Source organism: Musca domestica, unplaced genomic scaffold (genome assembly GCF_030504385.1).
Source record: "Musca domestica strain aabys unplaced genomic scaffold, Musca_domestica.polishedcontigs.V.1.1 1, whole genome shotgun sequence".
NCBI classification, from domain to species: domain Eukaryota; kingdom Metazoa; phylum Arthropoda; class Insecta; order Diptera; family Muscidae; genus Musca; species Musca domestica.
Window position 1 is genome coordinate 2,727,555 of NW_026712114.1, and position 24,894 is coordinate 2,752,448.

General features: G+C 35.5%; 1 protein-coding gene across 1 annotated transcript; it reads right to left on the reverse strand.

The window, feature by feature from the left end:
• Positions 1–1,227: 1,227 nt before the first annotated feature.
• On the reverse strand, positions 1,228–1,840 carry LOC101899578 (uncharacterized). The gene has a single exon (XM_005180233.4). The coding sequence runs from the start codon at positions 1,761–1,763 to the stop codon at positions 1,314–1,316; it is 450 nt and encodes a 149-aa protein (XP_005180290.1). The 5' UTR covers positions 1,764–1,840; the 3' UTR covers positions 1,228–1,313.
• Positions 1,841–24,894: the final 23,054 nt, after the last annotated feature.

The following is a 24,894-nucleotide window of genomic DNA, read 5'->3' on the forward strand; positions in this document are numbered from 1 at the left end:
CTAATTTTGATAATAGTATTACGATGTACCAAGTCTGGATCAAATCGGATACTCCCTTCGAGAGTTATCGTGCGCACCAGCCAGACAGGCAGACGGGAGGACGAACATCGCAAGATCCAAGCCAAATGTCCTGAAACGGATTTGGTACAAAGAGACGTAGGGTCTAAAACTGCTATTTCGATGAGGAACGTTTTGGGCGTATCAAGTGATATATACACCCTCTGTAGCCATATGTCTGGGGGTATAACAAAAACTTGGCGCTTCTACATTAGCCCATTCTTTGCGGACTCTTTTGTTTTCAATTTTTATACCGTCCACCATACTATGGAGGGTATATTAAATTTGTCATTCCGTTTGTAACTCCTCGAAATACTCATGTCAGACCCAACAAAGTATATATATTCTTGATCAGCGTAAAACTCTAAGTCGATTTAGCGATGTCCGTCAGTCAGTCTGTCCGTCTGTTGTAATCACATTATCTTTCGAATGAATTGAGATAGAAGGCTGAAAATTTGCACACAAGTTTTTTTGCCAGTAGGCATGTTAAGTTCGTAACTGGGCCATATAGGTCAACCTTTTCGTATAGCCCCCATATAACGGTACCTCCCGATATTCGGTATTTTGATGATTTTAGCGACATTATTTACCGGAATAATTTCACATTTTGTATTTAAAGTTCGTAGTGGATACTACAGCCTATACCATGAAAATTGTCTGTGCATGGCCACGTTTTATAACCCCCATGGTACCTCCCTATATTCGGTATTTTGGTGATTTTAGCCACATTGCAAACATATTTTTTTTAAGTTTCGCATTTGAATATTGCAATAGCTTGTGGAAAAAGTTGCCTATGCAGGTCCGCGATTTTAACAGAATTTTTTACGGATTTTATTTTTTTGAAAATTGCCAAATTTTTACCAAATGGTGGAGGGTATTCAAAGTTCAGCCCGGCCGAACTTACACCTTTTTTACTTGTTTATATTAAATATTTCACGACCACCAATTCTGACCTTCGAATTCCCGCAATATAAAATAAAAAGTTAAACTATATTAGTAATAGGTATGAAAAGTTCGGCACGTTTAGAACTGGTGCCATGACATCTTGATAAACCTCAGTAGTATTTTGATAATCTTTCACGATTAATTTTCGTGATATTTTTGTATGGGTTATCATTGGAAGCTGATGCCTAGGTCTTTTGAGATAACAATAATAAAGAAACATTTCAGTTTTTAGTCTTAAAAACATATAAATATATTCGGTGTTCAAATCAAATCACATTTTCCACAAACTTAAAAATATTTATTAAATCGATTTACCAGACTTCACGACAACGACCACGACTATCGGGCAAATAACCAGGTTGGCAGGGGAAATCGATCATTGCCACCGGACTGGCCTTAACGTGTTGAGCCTCTTTCTCGGCTTTGTATTCTTCGGCAACGAGCTCCTCATTGAATTCCACGCAATAGAATCCCTTGCGAATGGTTTTCTTCTGTTTGTTGCAGATCCAACTTTCGACGCAAGTTTTCAGACATGGTTTGGGTATTTCGGCATTCTGGAGTTTAACCTTGCACTTGAATTTGTATTCGCAACCCGGTTCCAAGTGGGGTACATTGTTGCCAATGATGTAGCCACGCTTATGGGGTTCATATGTTGTTGTCTCTGTGTCAGTGGCGCTTGTTGTTGTTGCTGTTGGGTCACACTTCGCTAGGCCCACTAATGCAGCTAGGCATAAGAAAATCACCAACGATGTCTTGGACATTTTATTTTTTGCTTCTACTTCGAGACAGAGTGTTTCGATGAAAGCCCGTCACTAGACTGTAGATGAGATTTTAGTTTTTCAAATCTCGGAGCAAGCGAATAGCATTTCGTTGTTTTCCGTTTGAGCATTGATAACCCTATGACCTTTTTTCGTATGAGTTCTAGCTGTACACACAATCATAGAACATTATTTGTTTTCATATAGGAATAATCTTCAGGTTAGAATTAAACAATAATATTTTAGTACTTTGTGCATTGTTTGAAGGGGAATTTTTCAATATGGAAATTCCGATTCATAGCCATAAATGAGATTTATAATATCAGGTTCATTTAAACATCGCTCTCTAACGATAGCTATGCTGTGTTTAACTATGTTTATATTTATTTAAATTTAATTTGGCATTTTAGGAGACAATTTGCTCAAATTTACACTGAGAAAAACTCGTTGCAAAACTTTAAGAAAAATTTCAGTCCACCATACTATGAAGGGTATATTAAGTTTGTCAATCCGTTTGTAACACCTCGAAATATACATTTTAGGCCCCACAAGGTCAAATGTGTATTATGTCTGCAGGACTTTTGGTATTGAAAATGGGCCATGGGTTATATGGGGGCTATACGAAGATGTGGAGCTAATCTTCGTATAGCCCCCATATAACGGTACCCGACATTATTAACGGTAGCGACATTATTAACCGGAATTGTTTAAAATTTGGTATTTGAAGTTCGCAATGGATACTACAGCCTAAGACAGAAAATTATCTATGCAGGTCCACGTCTTCGTATAGCCCCCATATTACAGTACCTCCCTATATTCGATATTTTAATGATTTTAGCGACATTATTCACCGGAATTGTTTCGAATTTGGTATTTGAAGTTCGAAAGCGATACTACAGCATAAGACAGAAAATTGTCTGTGCAGATCCACATCTTCGTATAGCCCCCATATAACGGTACCTCCCGATATTCGGTATTTTGATGATTTTAGCGATATTATTCACCGGAATTGTTTCAAATTTAGTATAAGAAGTTCGTAATGAATACTACAGCCTATTGCCGAAAATTTTCTGTACAGGTCCACGTCCTCGTATGGCCCCCATACAACGGGACCCCCCGATTTTCGGTATTTTGACGATTTTAGCAACATTATTTACCGGAACTATTTTAAATTTAGTATTTGAAGTTCGTAATGAATACTACAGCCTATGATAGAAAATTGTCTGTGCAGGTCCACGTCTTCGTATTGTCCCCATAAAATGGTATCCCCGATTTACGGTATTTTGACGATTTTAGCGACATTATTTACCGGAATTATTTCAAATTTTGTATTTGAAGTTCGTAATGGATACTACAGCCTATGCCAGCAAATTGTCTGTGCAGGCTTATGACAAAAGTTGCATCCACGTCGTCGTATAGACCCTAATATACGGCTACATTAGGTATTTTAGTGGATTTTAATTTTTTAAAAATTGCCAAATTTGTACCAAATGGTGGAGGGTATTAAAAGTTCGGCCCGGCCAAACTTACAGCTTTTTGTTTTTTTTCTGGAAATGGAACAAATTGTGAAATAGAGAATTCTGAACCAAGCGATAAATAACTAGTTAATACTTTCAAGTTTTGAACCAAAAACTTATATCCGGCCAAAAAATACGTGACCCCAAAAATCGAGAATATAAGTGCGGTTGTAAAATTTAGAAGATTTTCCAAAAGAATTTTAGTTTTATTTAATTCTTTGGTTCTTCTTCTATTGAGCTTACGATCCTGTCACTTGGGTAAAAAATGTTTTTTGTTATAGAAGTTATTTTAATAGAAGTTATTTTAAAATAATGGGGAGAATATTCCAGACAAAAACAAGGGAACTGATGAGGATTGGTGGCTATTTCCGAAATTAAGGTATTCCCTGTCTTACCCCCTGGTAAACATTACCATCGTTCTCCACTAATAAACAAAGGTTGTTTTATAAAAACAATAATAATGGGATTAATCCTGACCATATTGCAACAACAAAATACTATGGTACTCCGAACAAACAAGCCAACACTGTCCTATAATTTTTTTTGTTGAGCTATTCACGAATCCAAAAAAAAATATCAGACAGGTTCCAAGAATTGGAAGTTAAAAAGAATAAAACGTTTGACTTTATTATACTATTATTACTATTGTACCATTTTGTGAAAAGCTGAGTCGATCTATCTATGTATGTCTGTCCGACCGTCTGCTCATGTTAACTTGTAATCATGCTACAGGTCGCAATTATGGTTCGATCCTTCGAATTTGAAAATTGAGTTGTGGTTAGGGTCAGAATAGAACACTATTATTTTTGCAGATGATGGCACAATATTTAGGGGTTGAAATGGACCTGAAAAACATTTCCTAATTTTGCAGTTGCTCTATAGGCCACAATAATAAACCAATCGAGTTTTGCATGAAGTTAGAGACCATAGCAGTTATGCTTATAGTCAAGATATGGGATATACACATAACAAAATAGGTACAATATATATGTAAGAGAAATAGATCTTTGTCATCCGCTTATAAGTCAAGAACTGCCAGACATAGATTTGTCTATATAGGTCCTCAATATCGTATATTCCCCATATATCGGCACCTTCCGATATTAGGTATTTTAAAGATTTAAACTGAATTTTTATTTATTTATTTATGTTATTTTGTTTTTTTTTTTTTTGAAAATTATCTAATTTGTTTCAAATGGTGGAGGGTATTCAAAGTTCAGCCCGGTCGAGCTTACTGCTTTTTTACATGTTTTTTTTCGCAATATTGGATTACTTCAACCATCATTTGGTCATGTTCCGATTTTTGATCCCGATTAATACTATTTTTTTACATTTCTGCGATATTTTCCATCTAATTTCGCCAAAGTTTGGTATTTTGAAAATTAACTGCATTTTTCTCAATGTAATTTCTAATTTTACGCATATTTGCTCCCCCCAGCAGGCCCATGCGTCTAAATGCATATTAAAACCAATTCATTTGAATTTTTGTCACTACACATTAATGTAAATCGTGGAAATTATTTTAAAAATTTCATTCGTCACACGTTGCATCCTGCATTGCGTTCAACCATCGCCAGGATGGTTAGTTTGTTTGTGGTTAGAGAGTCACCTCAATTTTATTCGAGTTTAAATAAATAATATTCATAATAATACAACAAATCGGCCGAGCCGCATCAGGGCCGTAGCCACAGCCATAGCCATGTTAAATCAGGTGTATAATGAATGCATACGTTTTAGCATATTTTCGAATGCATTTGAACAGATTTAAATTGGGAATTAGACAATGGTGACAACAATAACAGCAACAATATCGCAAAGCAAGGCAACAATAACAACGAGGTCATCAAATCGCACAAATGCACTGCTGCCACCACAAAATTAGGTAAATTAAAAATCTCATTGTAATTGAATTTAATGTAAACACCTATTTGCGAAAAATTGTGTGTGTGTGTGTGTGTACGAAATTAAACATGAATAAAGTGGAGAGAACAAATTTGAAAATAAAATATTATTTTTGAAAATAATTAAAAAATATTCAATATGGTCGTTTACAATGTATGGCGGCAAAGTTTACAATATATTTAAATAAAATAATTTAAGCAAGTAAAAAAGTATCGGTCGGTTTTACCGACAGATGTATACCCTCAGCCAATGTTCGATTATTTAAAAATATTTTGACTTTTGTAATGAATTTTCAAATTCTTGACCCTCAATGGAATGGAATGGTTTTGAAAGAATGGGTCAATATTGTCCTTTTCGTATCGGACCTAAATAAATATGATATAAATAACATTATAAATATATAAGAAAATCAAACATTTATATCCAATTTATGGGAAATCAATTCCAAATTCATCTCAGGATTCCGGTTGAGAGACATATATTTAGATATAGCAAGCTTTAAAGAATCGCTGATTTGTTTCGCAATTTATGGCAGATACAAGCATTGAAAATTGTGTCCCTTTGTGGATGCGGTACCAGAAGTGGTTTGCAGATATATAGCAACTTAACAACAGATCTTGTGTAAGCAAAAATGTCTGTATATGTGAAATTTAAAGAGAGTTGATCCGAATGGTCCGATCTCTACCATCTTTATATTAGATCTTGTGTTTATGGAAAAATTGAGATGTACCATGTCTGGAATGGAATCGGATGTTGATTTCGCTTTTTATGAGATTTTCAAAATTTTGAGCCTTTGTGGGGGGAGATACCAGAAGGAGTGGAGCGATATACCACATCTTAACATCAGACCTTGTGTTCGTATAAATATTGGGATGTGTGAAATTTGAAGATACTCGGACTCTTACATCACATTTTATGAGAGTTGTAATAATACAAAATTTGGACAATTTGTGGGGACGTACTTGATCGAGTGGGCCGATTTTGTCCATTTTCACACCTGACCTGGCACTGACGCAAATATTAGAATTTGCAGAGTTGCAGCAAAATCGGATTATCCTTTCTCCTTTTGCGCAAAAAATAATTTTTTTGAAAATTTGGACTAGAAGTGAACCGATATCGCCCATCTCCGAACTCGATCTAAGTTTGATAAAAATATTACAATGTACCAAGTTTGGACCAAATCGGATACTCGCTTCGAGAGTTATCGTGCGCACCAGCCAGACAGACGGACATCGCTAGATCGACTTCAAATGTTCTGAAACGGATTTGGTCCAAAGAGACCTAGGGTCTTAGACCGTTATCCTGGTATCGTTCCTGCGGAGTGCAGGAGCTGAATCTGATATCTGGTCCCAAATATCATTCTAGTGGAGTGCATATTACACATGTGAGTGACTTAAAATCCCAAATCGGATGAAACATATATATACATATGGTTGCTATAGCTATATCTGTATCGATTTTCTCCAAATTCAATGTACTTACTGAATTCAATCGGATGTGCAAAATACAGGCCATTTGGTCTGATATTAGCCATTTGGTGCACAATAAACCTGATATCGGATAATGATATATACGGGAGCTATATCCAAATCCGATACGATTTTGAAAAAATTTTAAAAATTTATTTCTGAGCTGAACATAATATCAGGCCCCAAATATCATTCTTGTGGAGTGCATATTTCGCATGTGAGGGACTTAAAACCCCAAATCGTATGAAACATATATGTGGTTGTTGTAGCTACATCTGAATTCGTTTGGATGTGCCAAAATTTAGTCCATTTGGGCTGATATTGGCCATTTGTTGCACAAAGAACCTGAAATCGGATAAAGATATATATGGTTGCTCTAGCTATATCAGAACCGATTTTTACCAAATTAGAAATACTTGTTTCTAGGATGAATTCAGTCGGAATTGCCCAAAATTCAATCCATTTGGTCCCGCCAATCGGTGCACATTAAACATGATAGCGGATAAAGGTATATATAGGAGCTATAATCAAATCTGAACAGATCTTGACATAATTTTAAAAAAATTATTTCTGAGCTGTATCTGATATCTGGTACCAAAGATTATTGTTGTGAAGTGAGGGACTTAAAACCCCAAATCGATTGAAACATATATATGGGAGCTATAGCTATATCTGAACCGTTTTTTACCAAAATTTGAAATACTTGTTTCTAGGATGACTTTAGTCAGAATTCCCATAATTTTTATTTTTTTTTTTTTTTTAAATTTTATTGAAAGGAAGCAAAAAATGTCGGAAATACCATTCAATTTTAGAATAAGTTTAGATTTGTTCGAATTGGTCACCTTTGGCACGAATTATGGCCTTCAGAGGGCCAATGAAACAGTTACACGCTGCCCGAATGTTGCTCTGCGGTATTTTGGCCCATTCCCGGCGAGGCTTGCTTGAGGTGATCGACACTTTGGTATTTTTTTTACTGCCTACCTTGCTATCCAAAATACTCCAGACACAATAGCCCAACGGATTGGTATTCGGAGATTTTGGTGGCCATTGTGCGCTGGAAATGAAGCGAGGAACCTCATTTTGTAACCATTCTTGGGTGGCGCGTGCTGAGTCCTGTCGGAATGGGAAAGATCTGCGGCCAAAATGCTTGCGTACCCAAGGTTTTAATAAACCCCCAGAATATTTTCGCGATAATATTCGGCATTTTTTCTGATACCATGGTCGATTAATAAGAGGGGAGAGCGATCATTGGCTGTTATGGCGGCCAACACCATCAATGTTTTCTTATCGGAGAAAACCAAATTCGGAAGTTTACCACTTTCGGCCACGCGAAGCAACTCTTAGCTCCTTTGAGTATATTTATACCCTACACCACAAGGTGGTCAGTGTATTATGTCTTTGTGTATTTGTTTGTAACAAGCAAAAGGAAACGAGATAGACCCTTTTGATGATCTGCATAAAATCACATTCTGAATCGATTTATGCATGTCCATCCGTCCGTCTGTCCATGTATTTTTGTGAACAAAGTACAGTTCGCATTTATTGCCCTATCCAGATGAAATTTTGCACAAATCATTTGTTTGGCCCATTGACGAACCCTATTGAAATGGGAGATAATCGGTCAAAATTTAGATAAAGCTCCCATATATATCTTCGTCCGATTTGCCTTTTATTGTGCACCAAACGTGTAATATCAGTCCGAATAGTATGGAATTGGACCTGAAAATAAGTATGCCAAATTTGATCGAAATCGGTTCAGATATGGCTGTAGCTCCCATATATATTGTTCATTCGATTTGTTACTTTTGTCCTCCGCAGCCGTAATGTGCAGTTTGTAACAACAATATTTGGGAAAATATATCAAATACAGCTCAGAAATACATTTACTAAATTTTATCGAGATCGGTTCAGATTTGGATATATCTCCCATATATAACTTCGTCCGATTTACCTTTGATTGTGCACCAAACGTCTAATATTTGTCCAATACTTGGGATGGAATTTGGCACTTACGACCGAATTGAGTGTAAAAGCTAGTATGTCAAATTTGGTGAAGATCGGTTCAGATATAGCTATAGCTCCCATATATATTGTTCATCCGATTTGTTATATTTTTTACCCACAGCCGAATTTTATCGAGATCGGTTCCGATTTGGATATAGCTCCCATATATATCTTTATCCGATTTCAAATTAATTGTGCACCAAATGAGCAATACAAGTCCGAATTTAAAAGATACAAATGCTTCGGCATACTTAGTCATTTGACCTTTAAATTATAATTATAATCATAGCGCGTATGATTGAATTCTCCCATAAAAACTTTTAATTGTTATGCGCAGCTCTACTAAATTAGCAAAGTGGTGTAGGGTATCATAAAGTCGGCCCCGCCCGACTTTAAGGCTTTCTTTACTGGTTTTTATAAAATCAATGTTTGTTTATTAGCAGAGAATGATGGTTACTTTTATCAGGGGGTTAGCTAGAAAATACCTATTTTTCGGGAAGAGCCACCAATACTCATAAGTTATCTTTTTTTGTATAGGAAATTTTTTATTTTAAAAATAGCTCCTATGACAAAAAAAACATTTTTTTATCTCAAGTGATGAGATCGTAAACTCAATAAAATAGGAACCAAATAATTATATAAAACTAATATTTCTTGGAAAATCTTCTAAAAAAACTTTTTATAAAAAATCCAATTTTCAGTTAATATTCAATTTTATAGAACCTTCAGGGCATTCATAAATAAAACAGAATTTAGCCTATTCACTCCTCCCCCATTCCCAAAATTTTCAAACATTTTGCCAAAAATTATTCAAATTCTAACCTCAAATACTCTGTGTGGCGGCGATATTTCATAATTATTTAATTGTATAAATTATTCACAACATTTGTAATTCGTGGATTTTAATTTATCTCGAAAGTATTTAAATGTAAATTTTTGTGTGTCCAAAAACGACAACGACGTTGACAAAAACAAAAATTGCAAATAAAAATTCTTGTACTTGTCACAGTAAATTCTTGCTAAAGTGTGACATGTCACAAACTGTAAATGTTGCAACAGCACGCACATACCTACACTTCCAACTCCCAAATCTACTCTTTTAATGGAGAGAAATATTTGTTTTTTTGTTTTTTCTTCATTTCTAATTACTTATGTCCAGGAGGGTTTTCAAACACATTTGCCTTCATTTTTGACTTGGCAATCCTGCCACGACGACTACGACAATTTATATAATTTTTCATTAGTGAAACATAACAAACATTTTGCTAATAACAACTTGTAACGCAATGAGTATTACCGAAGTTGTGTTGTGTTCACGCTCCTCTTTGTGGTGAAATTTTCTCACTTTATTCTTCATGTCACCGAAATAATTGCTGTTGCATGAAATGCACTGGCCAAATGGGATTAGCATGACCACCATTTGCTGCATTAACCGCAAATTAACAATCCGATGCAGCGCCCCAAGCATGCATGTGAACAACTATAATTGTGGAGACTCTTGATTTACATACATGTGTAGTATATCTTAAGTAGCTTGAAAGAAAATACTTTGGAAGGACTCGTTTTGAAATGTGAAATTACATTACAAAACAAATATCCAAAAAAATGCATGTTCAAAAGGAGAGAAATAAAGTAAAGAAGTAAAACGGAATTTTTAGTTGGACTTACCGAACTGTTTTTGCGGTACGAACTGAACGATGCTGCAGTCGAGGGGAGCAATTTTTCCAGGCTGCATATATATACAGGGTGCATATATACAGGGTTCGAAAAGTAAAGAAGCAACTTGATCGAAACCCTCGTCGCAGTGGCCGAAAAATGGCTCGTGAGCTAAACATTTCGCAATATTCCATTCGGCAAATATTGAAAAATGAGCTCGGGGTAAAGCCATTGAAATTCCAAAAAATGCAAGAACTTACAGCACAACAGAAAGATAATAGACTAAAAAGAGCTAAAGAGTTGCTTCGCTTGGCCGAAAGTGGTGAACTGCCGAATTTGGTTCTCTTCGCTCCGATGAGAAAACATTCGTTGTCCTGCAGTTTGTAAACAAACAAAGTGATCGTGTTTACTTGCCAAAGAGGTCAGCTGAAAATGTGCACCTTCGCCTTAACGCCTTAATTTTTACATTTTTTGTTTTAAATGTCGGAAATAGCATCAAATTTTAGAATAAATTTAGATTTGTTCGAATTGGTCACCTTCGGCACGAATTATGGCCTTCAAATGGCCAATGAAACCGTCACATGCTGCCCGAATGTTGATCTGCGATATTAGCGCTTGCTTGAGGTGATCGACACTTTGGTATTTTTTAGTGTCAACCTTGCTTTCCAAAATACTGCCGACACAATTGTCCAACGGTTTGGTATCCGGAAATTTTGGTGGCCATTGTGCGCTGAAAATTAAGCGAGGAACCTAATTTTGTAACCATTCTTGGCTGGTGAGTCCTATTGGAATGTTCAAGGTCTGCGGCAAAAATGTTTGCGTGTCCAAGGCTTTAATACATTCTCCAGAATATTTTCGCGATAATGTTCGACATTTATTCTGATGCCACAGTCGACTAATACGAGCGGAGAGCGACCATCGGCTGTTATGGCGGCCCACACTATCACCATGGCCGACGATAGAGTTCTGGTGGCCAACCGAAGGTGCACATTTTCAGCTGACCTCTTTGGCAAGTAAACACGATCACTTTGTTTGTTTACAAACTTTGTTTACAAACTGACAACGAATGTTTTCTCATCGGAAAAAACCCAAATTCGGCAAAATTACAAGAAAATCGAATCGATCGGTTTTAGCGCTTTGTTTTTCATAATCTTGAACTGTATGTGGGGGAGGTACCAAAAGACCAGCGTTTTATAAGCTTCGTTGCTATTCAAATTTTTTACCCTTTGTGGGAGAGTTACCAGAGGGGGTGAACAGATATGTTCCATCTTCAAAGCAGACCTTAGGTTAAAAATTTTGATCCTTTTTGGTGGAAATACTTGATAAAGTGTACCCATATTGTCCATTTTCGCACCTGACCTAGCGCTGATGCAAATATTAGGATTTGCAAATTTGGGGAAAAATTGGATTATCCATTCACTTTCCGTATTTATTTATTATTATTAATTTTTTTTTTAATGTCGGCATTTTTTTGCGGATGTACCAGAAGGAGTGGGCCGATATTGTCCATCTCCGAACTCGATCTAAGCTTGATAAGAACATTACAATGTACCAAGTTTGAACCAAATCGAATACTCCCTTCGAGAGTTATCGTGCTCACCAAGCAGCAGACAGACAGACCGATGGGCGAACGGACATCGCTAGATCGACTCCAAATATCCTGAAACGGATTTTGTCCAAAGAGACCTTGAGTCTTAAACCATTATTTCGATGAGGCGAGATAAATATAATCTACTGGTCATCCAAAATGCTAGACTTCTTCCCTGTCCTTAACTCTCTTCACAGGCGTGTCGATTGGCTTCAATTGTGTGATCGGAAAAACATTTATGTTTTTGGTTAATTTGAACCCCTAAATATTTTGCAATCATCTTCAAAAGTTTTAGTTTGTTTTAGTTGTTGGTCCATTTCAACCCCCAAATATGTTGCGGACATCTTTGAAAACTATAGGCCTAGCCCTTCTAAGCCCAACCATACCATTGTGAAAACTTTCGTGAGTATCGGACAATATTTGCAATACTTATATAATATCCCCAACCTGTGTTGTAAGGTGAAAAAATATTACAAAATATTATAAGTCAAATTGAAAAAATCGCATGCGATAAAAAATATGAAAAATTAAAAAAATGACACAAAATACTAAAAATCTATATTCACATCTTTATTGGCATGTCTTTCTGCAATTTTTTTTTTTAGATTTTATACTTTTATATCAAGAGGGCATTCTGAATTGACAAAATTTGTCAAAATTGGTGCAGTCATTCTTGAGATATAAGCATTCTAACTAACATCCCCTTCCTTTGTATATACACATTGTATATATTTCGCTAAATAGAACCGATATATTTACTATCGGCATCAATGTAACGGTCAGAATTGACCTGTTCGTCTATTTGTGATTTTTCGGGATTTAAAATATTCGCGGTTTAATGGATATTTTGACTTTTATTTAACACAAATGTTGTGGCCTATTTCACCCACTAAATATTACCCGATGACCATCCAAATTGGAAGCCTTCTGCACAGTCCTAAGCTCTAGCCCCATGCTAACTTCCGCTTTGATTGGTCTTTAATTGCGACCTGTAGAGCAACTGCAAAATCAGGATTTTTTTAATTTTTGGTCATAAAAAGGTTTCTATTCTGACCCTTGCCCTACCTCCACTCTAAATTTCGCCATAATTGCGACCTGAAGAGTGATTACAAATTAACATGGACAGACGGACGGACATACATAGTTAGATCGACTCAGCTCGGCGAGATAGGAAAATCCATATATACTTGCCTATGTGAGAAACCAATATTTCGAGGTGTTACATAATTTTTGGCCAAATCAAACTCATAGTGTTGTTGGGTGTTGTAGGGTATAAATATACAAAACATCAAGAATTCATGAAGGGTGTTTTCTATTTAGTGTGACTATTTCATTGCTTGTTATATTGGTGTTGGGTATACAGAATTCGGCGCATGTTATATTACCGCTACTTTTATTTATTTTCATTGCTTCAACTACGTTCATTTTGAGATATTACGTTCTAGAATTTCATTCATACACAATTTTGTCATTTTCTTATCCTGCCTTTAGGTTATTTTACAAATTACTCCGAAAATTTTTTTTGAGGTGTTCAATTTCCGTTTTCACGATTGCTGTACTAGATGCTGAGAACCATTTTTTTGCTTCGTGATCAAATAAATTACTTTTGAAAACATGCTATTGTTTAGAGAATTTTTGAGAAATTTGCAAAACTAGAGCAAAAGCTTCGTAAGTTTACTAGGGTGGATGTAGGAAAAGAAGCAAAAACTTTATAGATTATTACGAATTCTTAGACCGTTTTCCCGTGTCTATATGATTTCTACTTAAAACGGTCACCAAAGTATCCGCAAAAACTACATTTATTTATGTACTCATATTTGGTAATTCTTTATTTAATTTTTAATAAAATCTGTAATCTGAAAATTCCCACTCCATCATGAACCCCTCGTGACCTAACTCACACTTCAGCCACATAAAACTAGTAAAGCATAAAATCACTTGCATGTTCAATTGCATTTTGTTTTTCTTTATCACTTTTTTTTTCAAAAATTTATTTAAAATTATTTATGCTTATACTAACATTAAGTCTAAACAATAAAAATGCCCATAAAAATAATCACCATTTTATGGTGTTAATAAAAATAAAAGCACAATGCAAACATGAACCGGAACACGTTTCACGGCTGGAAGCCATTGCAATAATGACAGAAAAAAGCAGCAACACCAAAAACAACAACAACGTCGACGACAACTGACCAAAATGATATATAAAAACTAAAATAATAACAATTTAAATATAAACAAATGCCAGAGACTAACTAAATAAGCAAATATCAATAGTTGACATAACTTTGAGTAAACATTTACTAATTCAGCGTCACCGAATTCGAGCACAGAAGTGGTCCTCAAATAAAATTTATATTTTTCAACGAGAGTGTCCAAAAATAAAATCCGGAAAAGAATATAAAAATGAATCGAATTGGTAAAATATAAATCTATTATTGATAATAATTGATAATATTGAAAGAATGATTTATTGCATAAAAGAGAATGAGGATCTAGATTTATTTTATTGAGACATCCTTCTTTTTCAATGCTAGTTCTAACGTGTAGATCGTATACATCGGTCCACAAATTTTGATCGGTCCAAAATCTGATGCTAGTATTAAGAAAATAATCAAATATGTATTAATAAAAGAGTAAAATAATTGACTCACTAACTTTACAGTTTATCAACGCCCAGACGAAACGGCTGAATCTAGGATCTTTGTCCTACGATTATGTGTCGAATAAAGCTGGATTTTTTAAATTCGTGCTAAAAAGGTATGTGCCGAAAGGAACTAAATATGGTACCCTTTGTATTTGACGAACCAGTAGCGCTAGAATTCTTAAATTTGGAAAGAGGATCAGTGATGGAGTGTACAGGGAGACATGAAAAAACTGCAACCAACTTCAGACTGCTGTCATTTCTAAGCCACTCGCCCGACAACTGTTAAAATTATTCCAGTGATAGCTTATCATATTGTTTACAAGCGTACAAAAGCATTTTGGTAGAATTTTCCAGAACATAAGCTATTCGTGATGGAATTCAAGCATGATAGTGTGATTCCTTTATATTTGGCTGGAAGACCCCAAGTGGCTATCGTTAGAGCACTCCATCATTTAAATGTGAATAAATCTTTTGTGTCTCGTACCATCACTGGTAGCGTCAAGGAAGTGGACGGAAGAAAACAGCAACATCAGAAGAATTGGTTCGAAAGTAAAGAATCGACTTAATCGAAACCCGTGTCGCAATGGCCAAAAAATTCCTTGTAAGCTGAACATATCGCAATATTCCATTCGGCGAATATCGAAAAATGAGCTCGGGGTAAACCTATTGAAATTCCAAAATTTGCAAGAACTTACACCGCAACAGAAAGAAACTTGAACCAAAAGAGCTAAAGAGTTGCTTTGCTTAACCGAAAGTGGTGAACTGCCGAATTTGGTTTTCTCCGATGAGGAAACATTCGTTGTCCAGCAGTTTGTAAACAAACAGAATGATCTGTTAACTTGGCAAAGAGGTCAGCTAAAAATGTGCACCTTCGGTTGGCCACCATATGGCCATGGTGATTGCGTGGGCCGCCATAACAGCCGATGGTCGCTCTCCGCTCGTATCAATCGATGCTGAAGGGTGTATTAAAGCCGTGGGCACGCAATCATTTTGGCCGCAGACAGTGGACATTCTAACAGGACTCAGCACTCGCCACCCAATAATGGTTACAAAATGAGGTTCCTCGCATCATTTACACCGCACAATGGCCACCAAAATCTCCGGATACTAATCCATTGGACTATTAAGTCTGGAGTGTTTTTGAAAGCAAGGGTGGGACTAAAAAATACCAAAGTGTGGATTATCTCAAGCGCTTCGCCGGGAATGGACCAAGATACAGCAGAGCAACATTCGGGCAGCGTGTGACGGTTTCATTGGTCGTTTGAAGGCCATAATTCGTGTCAAAGTTGACAAATTCGAATAAATCTAAACTTGTTCTAAAATTTGACGCTATTTCCGACATTTTTGCTTTAATTCAATAAAATTAATAAAAAATGTAAAAATATGGCGTTTGGCTTTGTTGCAGTATGTAAGTTTGAACCGACTGTCACCAATTTCAATAGGGTTCTCCATTGGTCAAAACATATATTTTCTGGAAACTTTCATCTCATTCGGATAATAAATGTGACCTGCATATTGTATGCAAAAATATATGGACGGAAGGGCGGATATTATACGCAAATAGCGACTCAGAAAAATCCTCAAGAGTAACTGGGGATCTATCTCGCTTTCTTTTCCGTGATAGAAACAAAAGCACAAAGACATAATAAAGATATAGAGCTGGAAATCTGAAATTTGGAGTAAGAGTCTTTGGTGATATGTAGGATAGACAGATCTAAGTTTATTTTCAAAATTAGAATATTTTGAATTGTGTGAACGGATAGCGATAAAAACTGGACATTTGGTATGAGAATCAAGTCTGGAAATAGGGTTGATATGAGAAGGAGGTTTTGTAAACGCGTACTCCACTTATACGAAAAGTACTAAATGGTACTAAATTTCATATAATTCATATGGTGCTTGAATTCTGAAATTTTAAATTAAGATTAAGAGGTGTTTTTTTGAAATTCCTTCTAAAAAGAACTCGATGGTATTCAATTTGGTATTTGGAGAAGGAATGGAGTTGGAAATCTAATAGGAATTTTACGAAATTGGTCACACAATTTATAACTTGATAAAAATAAGTTTTTAGCTTATACATAATACACTCTATTTGGGGGTAAACATTTTTTGCATACAAATGCACTTAATATAAATTCCTTATTCCGCATAAGAAGTATATTTATTGTGCACCAAATGGCTAATATTATACCAATTTTGGCAATTTCGTCTGAATTCATCCTAGAAACAAGTACTTACATTTTGGTGAAAATCGGTTCAGATATAGCTATAGCTCCCTTTATATATGTTTTAAAAGTGTTTCATGTAATATCAGCCCAAATTGGATAGATTTTATCATATTCAGCTGCATTTTTCTATTTGGTGAAACTCGGTCCAGTATAGCTATTACTTCAATAAATATTTTTTAATACAATCCTTATCGAAATCATATAATGCACAATTCAACAATATTATTTGGTACTAGAGGTAAAAAAGCCTGCGTCAAATTTGTTGAAAATCGATTCAAAATTGTATATAGTTCTCAAATTGTGACTACTTCAAATCAATGATACGCATTCAAGCAAACTTCATAGGTGGTATGATCTACTTCACATAAATTCCCAACATAAACTTTTTTAGTGGTTTAGAGTATCATAGGGTCGGCAGAACCCGAATTTTTCCTTTCCTTACAGGTTTTTAAATATTCCTATGTATATATTTTATATATATTTTTATTTATAGTAATTTTAATGTTAATTTTTTTATTTCTTGACAGGATAGTTTTCGGACATAACAAGTAAAAAAGCTGTAAGTTCGGCCAGGCCGAACTTTGAATACCATCCACCATTTGGAACGTATATGGCAATTTTCAGAAAAAATGTAATCCGTTAAAAATTCTGATAAAATTTTAAAAATACCGAATGTAACCGTTATGTTAGGGTCTATACGACGATTTGGACCTACATAATAGCTTTTGTCATAAGTCATAGCTTTTGTCATAAGTCATTACAATATTCAAATGCAAAACTTAAAACAAATAGGTGAAAATGTGGCTAAAATTATAAAATCAAATTACGAACTTCACTTCACTTCACAGACAATTTTCTGTCATAGGCTGCAGTATCCATATCCAACTTTGAATACCAAATTTGAAACAATAATGTCGCTAAAATCATCAAAATACCGAACGTACCGTTATATGACGTGGACCTGTACAGACAATTTTCTGTCTTAGGCTGTAGTATCCATATCCAACTTTAAATACCGAATTTGAAACAATAATGTCGCTAAAATCATCAAAATAACGAATATCGGGAGGTACCGTTATATGAGGTCTATACCAAAACGTGGACCAACTTGCACCAAAAGTCCTGCAGACATAATATACATTTGAGTAAAATTTTACAAATCTGCATCAATTCGTTCGGAAGCTAGAGTGATTTCCACAGAGGGACGGACATCGCTAAATCGACATAGAATTTTATACTGATCAAAAATATATATACTTTGTGGGGTATAAAATGTATATTTCGAGGTCTTACAAACGGAATGACAAACTTTATATACCCTCCATACTATGGTGGAGGGTATAAAAAAGTTTTGTCGCATTGTTAGCTTGGTGTTGTTGTATCTTGTTACAATTACTTCAAGAGCCTTTCATTATTATTAACTTTTTTTTTTGGCATACGCACTTACACATATACATCATACAATTACAACCCAGAAATGACTAGAGATAAAGTATTAAATCGAATATAATCTCAATTATTTACTTCATTTGTTTAATTTTTTTATGATACCATTTCACATTTTCCATTTGAATTATTTGCAGGTCATATTTTCATGTCATATTAAATTTTGTTGTTGTTGTCGCATGTATTTCGTAACATACTGTCCGATAGCATAAATTAACTAACAATTCTTAAACTGTGTTCACATATGAATAAAAACAATAATTTTATGCTTCTCTTAAACAAACTCAAAAATAATTTGTTTTCATTTGCATAAATTTCCAATAAACTTTGGAAGATAGACAAACAATGGGGGAAGGGCTACAATACATACAGAGATTATTTGTGTATTTTTTTTAGCAAAAAGTTAACTGAGTCAACATTTTAAAAGGGTACAATAATAAAAGGGGCACAATATGAGAGATAAACAGGAAATATCTAAAAAATTTAAAAACTGAAACAGGGAAGAATTTATTTTGGGCTATGCATGTGATTCGTACGGTGCCGACCATGTGATATCCTACAACACTACAATATGTTCGAAGTCCCATTATATGCAAATCCATTTGGGAAGATTTCGTTTTTGAACTAATGCCAAAGAGCCCTGCCCACAGGTTACCCTTAGGTTTTTGACACGGAGAATTTGGCCAATATTTACGCACTCCGTAGTATTGTGAAGTATTCAAAACAATTGCACGCGAATGTTGTGATCCATTTTACAGATAAATAAAATTCAAATTTTCATCCAAAATGCTAGGCTTCTTCTCTGTCCTCAACTCTCTTCCAATGCGAAATTCCGTGTCGATTAGTTTTCAATTGTGGCCTATAAATTTGTTTAGCCATTTAAACCTCTAAACGCACATCCTAAGAGCAATAGGCCTCAATTCCGACCCACCCCATGCACAATTTTGTGAGGATCGGACGATAATCGCGACATACATATAATACCCTCAAAACGTAGTGTTGGGGGGTGTAAAAATTTAGAAAATTTTAAATTCAAAATTTTAAGTCAAATGGAAAAAACCGCATGCGATAAAAAAATATGACAAAAATGGAAAAAAATGAAACAAAAGATATAACTTTTTTATTGGAATATTATCCAGCGATTTTTTTAGAATTCCGAATTGATGTGAATTGTGAAAATCGGCCCAGCGGTTCCTGATTTATAAGCAGAATAAATAATATCAATTCTTTTACATATATATTGTACCTATTTTGCCATATATCCGATTTCTTAGCTATTAGAATCTCTGTAATTTTTAGAAGCGATCTTTTAATGTATTTGCGATTTGGCTGGGGGTTAAAATATTCGCCCAAATTGGTAGATTTCTGCCCGCTTATAAACTCAAACTCCATGTAAATTTTCGCGTCGATTGGTTCATAATTGTGACCCACAGAGCAAATGCAAAATCAGGAAGATTTTCTGTTTTTGGTCCATTTCAACCCCTTAATATCGTGCGATCATCTCCAAAAGCAATAGGTTTCTATTCTGACCCTAACCCCACCTCCATTTTCAATTTCGTGAGGATCGGTTCATAATTGCGACCTGTAGCTTGATTACAAATTAACATGGACAGAGGCACGGACGGACATACATAGCTAGATCGACTCAGCTCGGCGAGCTAGGAAGACCCATATATACTTTCCTATGTGGGAAACCAATACTTCGAGGTGTTATATAATTTTTGACCCAATCAAACTTATAATACCCCCAACACATAGTGTTGTAGTGTATAAAAACTGCAACAAAGTCAAAAGCATTAATTTTTATATATTTTTTTTTTTGAAATTTTATTTAATGAAAGCAAAAAATATTGGAAATAGCATCAAGTTTTAGAATAAGTTTAGATTTGTTTGAATTGGTCACCTTTGACACGAATTATGGCCTTCAAACGGTAAATGAAACCATCACACGATGCCCGAATGTTGATCTGCGGTATTTTGGCCCATTCCCGGCGAAGCTCTTGATTGTGATGATCGACACTTCGGTATTTTTTAGTACCAACCTTGCTTTCCAAAATACCCAGACACAATAGTCCAACGGATTGGTATCCGGAGATTTTGGGAGCCTTTGTGCGCTGAAAATGAAGCGAGGAACCTCATTTTGTAACCATTCTTGGGTGGCGCATGCTGAGCGCGATGGTGCTGGGTCCTGTTGGAATGTCCAAGGTCTACGGCCAAAATATTTGCGTGACCAAGGCTTTAACCCTTTCAGTGTTTTTGTCAAATATATTTGACATTTAAAAGTACTCTCTTTCTTTGCCATTTTTTGTTTTTCTTACGAACCGTTATTTTTGATATTTTTTAATAACAGACACGTTCGCTATTTAAAAATATTGCAGTTCTATTCTATTAGTTTCGTTTTCGAATTTCTGAGCACATTTTAGTAAATTAGTACGGAATTTAAGATTTTTATCTCGACAAAAATTTTCATTGACACTGAAAGGGTTAATATACCCTCCAGAATATTTTCGCGATAATATTCGGTATTTATTCTGCTGCAACGGTCGATTAATACAAGCGGAGAGCGACCATCGGCTGTTATGACGTCCACACCATCACCATGGCCGGCGCTTGTGTTCTGATGGCCAACCGAAGGTGCACATTTTCAGCCGACCTCTTTGGCAAGTAAACCCGATCATTTTGTTTGTTTACAAACTGCTGGAGAACTATTGTTTTCTCATTGGGGAAAACCAAATTCGGCAGTTCACCACTTTCGGCCAAGCGAAGCAACTCTTTAGCTACTTTGAGTATATTATACCCTACACCACAAGGAGTTCAGGGTATTATGTCTTTGAGCATTTGTTTGTAACAGGCAAAAGGAAACGAAATAGACCCATAGTTCCTTTTGATGATCTGCATAGAATCTCATTCTGAGTGGATTTATGCATGTCCGTCCGTCTGTCAATGTATTTTTGAAACAAAGTACAGTTCGCATTTATTGAACTATGCAGATAAAATTTTGCACAAATCATTTGTTTGGCCCAAGAACGAACCCTATTGAAATTGGAGATAATCGGTCAAAATTTAGATGTAGCTCCCATAAATATCTTAGTCCGATTTGCCTTTTATTGTGCACCAAACGTGTAATATAAGCCTGAATAGTATGGAATTTTGTACATACAACTATATAAGGCCTGAAAATAAGTACGCCAAATTTGATCGAAATCGGTTCAGATGTAGCTATAGCTCCCATATATATTGTTCATCCGATTTGTTATTTTTGTCCTCCGCAGCCGCAGTATGCACTCTGTAGCAACAATATTTTGGGAAAATATATCAAATATAGCTCAGAAATATATTTTCTAATTTTTATCGATATCGGTTCAAATTTGGATATAGCTCCCATATATAACTTCATCCGATTTATTTTTTATTGTGCACCAAACGTCTAATATTTGTCCAAATAGGATGGAATTTGGCACATACGACCGAATTGAGTCTAGAAGCTAGTATGTCAAATTTGGTGAAGATCGGTTCAGATATAGCTATAGCTCCCATATATATTGTTCATCCGATTTGTTGTATTTGTTACCTACAGCCGTATTATGCACTCCGTAACAACGATATTCAGGGAAATATATGACAGCTCAGAAATATATTTGCTAAATTTTATCGAGATCGGTTCAGATTTGGATATAGCTCCCATATATATCTTTATCCGATTTCAAATTAATTGTGCACCAGATGGGCAATACAAGTCCGAATTGTTAAGCGGAGCTCTACTTAATTAGCAAAGTGGTGTAGGGTATCATAAAGTCGGCCCCGCCCGACTTTAGGACTTTCTTTACTGTTATTTTTCTGTTGCGGTGTAAGTTCTGGTACTTTTTGGAATTTCAATGGCTTTACCCAGAGCTAATTTTCCAATATTTGCCGAATGGAATATTGCGATATGTTCAGCTCACAAGCCATTTTTCGTCCACTACGAAGCGGGTTTCGATCAAGTCGCTTCTTTACTTTTCGAACCATTTCTGCTGATGTTGCTGTTTTCTCTCGTCCACTTCCTTGACGTCGGGCTACGCAACTAGTATCACGATAGCGGGCGATGGTACGAGACATAAATATTTATTCACATTTAAATGTTGGAGTGCTCTAACGATAGCCACTTGTGGTTTTCCAGCCAAATATAAAGATATCACGATTGAATTCCATCATGAATAATTTTTTTTTTTTGGAAAATGCTTTTGTACGCTTGTAAACAATATAATGAGCTGTCACTGGAATAATTTTAATGACAGCAGTCTAAAGTTGGTTGCAGTTTTTTCATCTCATCCTGTATCAAATGTGAAATTTGATTTCCCACGTTTATCTTAATATTGAATTTTGAGGCATATTTGCTCTTCAATTTAAGTACTGTGAAAATCGCATCTCTCTCTATGTAAATTTCGTCTCAATTCCGTGTTTGCCAATTGCGTGTATTGGTTTTGGTACGACGAGAAAAAAAATTTGAGTTTTAAATGTCAATTGTTTATCGTCAGGCATTTGGCCTGCTTAGCTTGTTATTCGGTGTTGGTCGCCAGCTGGAGGACTCTCGAATTGTGTGTTATTGTACAATTATGTGTATTTGACAGTGAATACGTATTGGCATTAGAAAAATTCACAGTTGTCTTTTTTTGCCAAAACCTCAGCACTGTCACATTCTACAGTCAGTGTAATAGAGGGTAGAATATTGTGTGGTGGTAAAACATTGGGTAATTTATTTTCCGAATTGAAAACGCAATATATGTATACTTTTAAAGGGCTTTGATGCTGGAAATGAATAATTAATAATAAATAACCTGGAAGGAAAAGTCAAACGCCGGGCGGGGCCGACTATTTAATACCCTACACCAATATGTATATTTAGTAGAGCACCCGTAACAAAAGAATTTACTTGAAGTAGGTCATACAACCTATTAACATTTGCTTTTAGAGCAGATATAATTTGGTTTCCGGGCGAGCCAATATGTGGGAGGCATATCGAATTCTGAATCTGAATCTATTATGCTAAATAACATTGCTATAGAGTGCATGATATCATTTCGAGAAGGATTATATTAAAGAATATAAATCACAGCCGAGTTCCACCAAATGGAAACGTACGTCCCGCAATTCACTCCATTTGGGCTGGTACTAGCCATTATTTGAACAATAAAACTGAAATCGTATAAAAGTTATAAATTGAAGCTATTTCCAAATTTCAGCCGATCTCTATCAAATTCGGCAAATGTATTTCCGAGCTCTATAAGATATGTGGTACCAAATATCATTGTTGTCGAATAGATACTTCGAATGTGAAGGACTTAAAGACCAACTCGGATGAAACATATATATGGGAGCTAAAGCTATATGAGAACCGATTTTCACCATATTTACTGTATTTGCTCCTAGACTGAACTCGGTCGGTTGAACCAAAATTCAGAACTTTTTGACATATATTGGCAATTTAGTGCACAATTAATCTGAAATCGGTTGAAGATATGTATGACTGCTATATCGAAATCTGATTTTCACCAAATTTAACGTACTTACTTCTAGACTAGAATAAAGGATATAAATGAGAGCTATATCCCAATATTAGCCGATATCGATAAAATTTGGCAAATGTATTTCCGAGCTCTATAATATATCTGCTATCAAATATCATTGTTGTCGAATGCATACTACGAATGTGAGGGACTTAAACACCAAATCGTATGAAATATACAGGGTGAGATGAAAAAACTGCAACCAACTTCAGACTGCTTTCATTTCTACGCCACTCGTCCGACAGATGTTAAAATTATTCTGGTGACAGGTAATTAAATTGTTTGCAAGTGTACAAAAGCATTTTGGTGAGAATTTTCCAGAAAAAAAGTTATTCGTGATGGAACTCAAGCGTGATACGGTGATTTCCAAAAGTGGTTATCGTTAGCGCACTACAAAATGAGGTTCCTCGCTTTATTTCTAGCGCACAATGGCCACCAAAATCTCCGGATACCAATCCGTTGGGTTATTGTGTTTGGAGTATTTTGGAAAGCAAGGTTGACACTAACAAATACCAAAGTGTCGATCACCTCCAGCAAGCGTTTCGCCGGGAATGGGCCAAAATACCGCAGAGCAACATTCGGGCAGTGTGTGACTGTTTCATTGGCCGCTTGAAGGCCATAATCCATGCCAAAGGTGACCAATTCGAATAAATCTAAACTTATTCTAAAATTTGATGCTATTTCCGACATTTTTCGCTTTCTATCATAAAATTAAAAAAAAAATAAATAAATATTATGGCGTTTGATTTTGTTGCAGTTTTCTTATCTCACCCTGTAGATGGATAGCTTAACGAGTTGACTTCGAAGATACCAAAGAGAGTATACAGTTGTTCAGTTGAGATAGATGATCGTGAATTTGATATTTTCGACGATTCGAAGACAATCGGACGATTTATAGATAATCGCAAACTATGATATAGGAATACCGGGTTGTTGACGACTGATGCTCGGATTGTAGACGAAGTGAAAGTAATCGAGGATAATTTTCGGCTAAGAAATGATTTGATTGTAATCAAGAACTCTAATGAATGATCGTCGGATATTGAAGTGTTAGAGTTTATAGAACTTACGCTGAGGAGGTTGACGGTATACCGGAATCAGGTTGACGGTATACCGGAATCAGGAATTATG